Below are 5,452 nucleotides of genomic sequence, written 5' to 3' on the forward strand. Positions count from 1 at the left end.
GTTACCTAAGTGATGTCCATATACTATTTAACCCTGAAAAACCTAGAAATAGGTTTTATTTAGAAACAATTATTGATAGGAGTTGTTTCATAAGTACCCGCAATTATTTAGAATTTGTTGTAACTAACTCTCGGTAGGTGGCGACGCACGTAGATTAGTTTTAAAAGTACCTACATAAAATTCACTTTTTAGTTACCGATTCTGTCACAGGGGGCAGCACCATGTTGTTGTCATGATTAAGGTGCGGGTTTTTGCAATTATCTTTATTTTAAGACATTATTTTATGTAAATAAAGGTATAAGGATAGGGTTAAATAGGGTAAAAAGGTCTAGAACATTTGTAAGGGACGCCTAACTGCCGGGATAAGCCTCTGGAAGGGTTTCTTGCCGGCCAGCGCGGGAACGCGGCTCGCCATGATTGGCTGGCGCCAAATACGCGCCCCCGTGATTGGTCGGCAGTCACTATAAATAGAGGGCCCTACCGGCGGTTAGGCATTCCACATTCAGTGAGCATCCGGAAAGGAACCTTGGAAGACTAGGAAGACTAGGAAGCCTAGAAATACTGGGGAGAATAAAGAACTTTGTAAGTACTGCACAATTATCTTTTACTGCGTTGAACCCCTGCTTCTTTGTATCCCGCCAGTGCTCGGTCCGAACCCAACGGACCAACCAACAAATACAGTCCACTCGCTGGCTACATTTTTGGTCCTTTGTCGAGCCGGATTGGGTTATAATACGAAGATGCCAACTACAAGATCGGGTTCGACGCAGTTTAAGACTGCAGGAAATAGTTCGTCGTCGGACTGGAGTATGCACACTCCGAGCGATACTGCAAGCTCCGCCGCTACGAGTATCGCAAGTAGGTCGACGCTCACGAAGAGGACGCCGACAACAAGTCCGAAAGGAAGCCGGGCCCCCGTACCCCAGTCCAAGGACGCCGCCAGGAGGGAATCAACGTCAGCAGAGGCGGTGCGCCCCGCCCCCCTGACACACGCCGCCGCGAAAGAAGTTGAAGACTCAAACCCCGAACGTCAAGAAGGCAGTCATACCACGCTACAGAATCCAAATCGAAGCGTTGGAATCAGGACGTCGTCGAGAGAAGGGACTCTGCAGCAGCCTGATCCTGGGAACCCGGCCCGGGACAGGGACACAATGTCTGCTCGCTCTTCGCATAGGAAGAGAGCAGAAGCGCAAGCAAGATTGACTGTGGCGTTACGGGAGCAAGAAATGGCGGAAGCACGACTAAGGGTGGCGCAAGCACAACTAGAGCTTGTCGCCGCTGAGTCGGAAGATGAAGATGGAGCTGGTGAAGAAATATACGAGCGAACTCATGAAGTGGAACAGTGGTTCATCCAAACCAGCGCCGAGTCAAGCAAGGAACAGAGGCCGGTCGAGTCACAAGATAAGAAGAGCGACATTCAGAAGCTGGCAGAAGCAATAGGCAAGCTGTCAGGGAATTCGCGTGACGTCATCGCGCCGAAGTACATCGAACTTCCTTACTTCAATGGAGCCTGTGAAGAATGGTTGGCGTTCAGAAGGACGTATGAAGATACGGCTGCCTCCTTCAGCGCCGCACAGAACCTGGCTCGCCTCAGAAGAGCCGTTCAGGGGAAAGCGAAAGAAGCAGTTCAGAGTTTACTGTTTACCGCTGAGAAGCCACATGAAGTAATCAAGGGATTGGAATCAAGATTTGGAAGACCTGGTGCACTGGCTTTAGCTGAGTTGGAAAAACTGAAGAACTTGTCGAAAGTGAGCGAAAGTCCTGGCGAGATCTGCGTGTTTGCAAGTCGAGTCAAGAACGCCATCGAAACAATCAAGGCATTGAAGAAACCTCAGTACCTCAGCTCGCCTGAAACATTGAAGGCTATTGTAGACAAGATGCCACCTACCATGAAGTTTCGTTGGTTCGCATATCATAGGGGTCGGAGAGATGAAGACATCCAGGAACTTATACTCATTGAAGAATTCCTGGATATTGAAGCCGACATGTGTGGGGACTTTGCCCCGCCTGAAGTTCCATCTGATAAGAAGAGTTCAAGAAGACCTGTACACACTGTACAAGAAGAGTCTCAAGATAAGAAGTTTAAGAAGTCGTGTCCCGTTTGTGAAGAGGAACATTTTGCAACAGAGTGCAAGAAGTTCAAAGAAGCGTCGATTGATAAGAAATGGGACATCATCAAGAAAGCGAAGATTTGTTTCAAGTGTCTTCGCTTCAAGCACTTAAGAAGCAACTGTAAAGCGCCTGTCTGCAGGAAGTGTCGAAGATGGCATCACACTATCTTACACTCGGACAAGCCAGAAGTACAGAAGTCAAGCAATAAGGAAGGCGCATCAGAAGAGAAAGTCGCCTCAGTCCACAACAATAAGGATGAAGACAGAGCATATTTGAAGATTGTTCCGGTGCAACTCTACGGGCCCAAGGGACAAGTTCGTGTGCTCGCGTTGTTGGACGAAGGGTCGACCGTCACTCTCTTAGACGCGTCGATAGCCGAGAAGATTGGAGCTGCGGGAAGCCGCGAAGCACTCACAATCGAAACCGTCGGCGGGAAGGTCATAAGGAAAGATAGCTCACAGAAGATAAACTTGAAGATTAAGGGGGTTCACAGAAGGGATAAGAAGACTATCACTGTTAGAACCATCGACGATCTGAAGCTATCTGAACAAAGGGTCAACAGGAGCACTGTAAAGAATTGCCTACACTTGAAGACAATTAAAAGGCAGTTGCTCTACGATGCAGAGCGACCGAAGTTGTTGATTGGGCAAGATAATTGGGGACTCATAGTCACAAGAAGACTGAAGAAGGGCAAGCCAACTGAACCCGTAGCCTCACTCACACACTTAGGGTGGGTGCTACATGGGTGTGAAACCGGATCGAACGCCGTAGTCAACTTCACGCACTACGGCAGGGCAACGTCAGAAGGTGAAGACATTGAAGAAGTCGTCCGGGAACATTTTCAGTTAGAGTCTCTGGGGATTCAAAATCGACTGCCATCAAACGACAGCGATAGAAGAGCATTGGAAACCTTAGAGAAAACAACGAAGCGACTACCAAGCGGTCAATTTGAAGCAGGCCTCTTGTGGAAGAAGGAAGGCGAGACCCTACCCAATAACTACAATCAAGCGTTTCGTCGCCTGGTCAACATAGAAAAGAAGCTGGATCGTGAAGAAGATGTCAAGGAATATTATGAGAAGCAGATCCAGACTTTAATAGAAAATGGTTACGCAGAGAAGGCCCCCGTAAGAACCACTAAGGGGAAAACATTCTACTTACCTCACTTCGCCGTCGTACACCCGGTCAAGAGGAAGCCAAGAATTGTTTTCGACGCAGCAGCCAAGTATGAAGGAAGAAGCCTCAACGACGCATTGCTAGCAGGACCTGACTTGCTGCAGTCGCTATTTGGGGTGCTACTGCGCTTTAGAGAAGGCCCAGTAGCAGTCATGGCTGACATACAAGACATGTTTCTTCGTGTCAAAGTAAAGGAAGATGACCGGGATTGTTTAAGGTTCCTCTGGAGAGGAAGCAGAGGAACAGGCAAACCGGAAGAGTACAGGATGTCGTCGATAATATTTGGAGCAGCGTCATCACCTGCGACAGCTATATACGTGATGAATAAGAACGCAGAAGACTTCAAGATCACGCACCCTGAAGCTGTGAATGCCATAAGAAGCTATCATGAGAAGTTTCTACACGGTAACACAGCGACCGTGATGAACGAGGTCCGACAGAAGTATTGGATTCTCGGTTTAAGGGCAACATTGAAGGCAGTAGCACACGGCTGCCAATGGTGCAAACTAAGGAAGAGTACACCCGCCATACCGCCGGCGGGCGACCTGCCGAGCGAGCGGCTGCAACATCATCAGTTCCCGTTCGCTTGTACGGCAGTCGACTATTTCGGGCCGATGCAAGTAACGATCGGCAGGAGAGTCGAGAAGCGGTGGGTGGCATTGTTCACCTGCCTCACCACCAGGGCTGTTCACCTGGAGTTGGCGCCATCTCTCAGTGCCAGCTCCATGATTATGGCCCTGCGACGGATGGCGGCAAGAAGAGGGACTCCAAGAACGTTGTTCAGCGACAACGGCACGAACTTCGTCGGGGCGAACAAAGAATTGGAGGCGGCCGCACTTAAAAAGGGAATCAAGTGGAAGTTTATTCCCCCGGGCAGCCCAAACATGGGAGGCGCCTGGGAGAGGCTCGTGCGCACCGTGAAGACGGCGTTGGCGGTGGTGCTCAACGAAAGGAGCCCACCAGAAGAGGTGCTCCACACGCTGATGACTGAGGTCGAACACATCGTGAACTCAAGACCTCTCACCCCAGTCAGCATGGACCCCAACGATGCAGAAAGTTTGACCCCAAATCACTTCCTGCTGGGGAGATCGTGCGGAGCAATGGCGCCGGGAGAGTTCAAGGACACCGAGCTGGTCGGCAAAGCAACCTGGAGAACAGCGCAAAGGCTCGCCGACCACTTTTGGAGACGGTGGGTGAAAGAGTACCTGCCGCTCCTCATGCCGCGGAAAATCGACGGGCGAACAACCGTCGACCCCAAAGAAGGCGACGTCGTATTGATAGTCGACGCCGCGCTACCCCGCAACTCGTGGCCTCGAGGTGAAGTTATCAAAGTCTACCCCGGGCCAGATGGAAGAACGAGAGTACTGGACGTGCGGACATCAGGAGGAGTGCTGCGCCGGCCAACCAGAAGGGTCGTCGTGCTCGTGCCTGCAGCAGCATCGTCGCATCCAGAGGACGGCGTGCTACGCACCGCGGGGGAGAATGTTAGCGACGATGACAACTACGTACACCTAAATTAAGTATGTTATAGTTTTTGTTTGATTAACGTTTCAAGTTTCTTAAAGTTAATGAGTTTGTTTACGTTTGCAATCAGTTATAGGTGTACGTAGGTATATATTGAAACATTGTTTATGTTATGTTAAGGTTTGTTTGCAAATGTTTAGGACTATATGATGTGTGCTAGGGACTTAGACTATGGTTAAGAACTAAGATTTAGTTACCTAAGTGATGTCCATATACTATTTAACCCTGAAAAACCTAGAAATAGGTTTTATTTAGAAACAATTATTGATAGGAGTTGTTTCATAAGTACCCGCAATTATTTAGAATTTGTTGTAACTAACTCTCGGTAGGTGGCGACGCACGTAGATTAGTTTTAAAAGTACCTACATAAAATTCACTTTTTAGTTACCGATTCTGTCACAGGGGGCAGCACCATGTTGTTGTCATGATTAAGGTGCGGGTTTTTGCAATTATCTTTATTTTAAGACATTATTTTATGTAAATAAAGGTATAAGGATAGGGTTAAATAGGGTAAAAAGGTCTAGAACATTTGTAAGGGACGCCTAACTGCCGGGATAAGCCTCTGGAAGGGTTTCTTGCCGGCCAGCGCGGGAACGCGGCTCGCCATGATTGGCTGGCGCCAAATACGCGCCCCCGTGATTGG

General features: G+C 49.0%; 1 protein-coding gene across 1 annotated transcript; it reads left to right on the forward strand.

Moving 5' to 3' along the window:
• Positions 1-579: 579 nt before the first annotated feature.
• On the forward strand, positions 580-4,844 carry LOC113495628. The gene has a single exon (XM_026874453.1). The coding sequence runs from the start codon at positions 741-743 to the stop codon at positions 4,803-4,805; it is 4,065 nt and encodes a 1,354-aa protein (XP_026730254.1). The 5' UTR covers positions 580-740; the 3' UTR covers positions 4,806-4,844.
• Positions 4,845-5,452: the final 608 nt, after the last annotated feature.

This window comes from Trichoplusia ni, chromosome 7 (assembly GCF_003590095.1).
Source record: "Trichoplusia ni isolate ovarian cell line Hi5 chromosome 7, tn1, whole genome shotgun sequence".
NCBI lineage: Eukaryota > Metazoa > Arthropoda > Insecta > Lepidoptera > Noctuidae > Trichoplusia > Trichoplusia ni.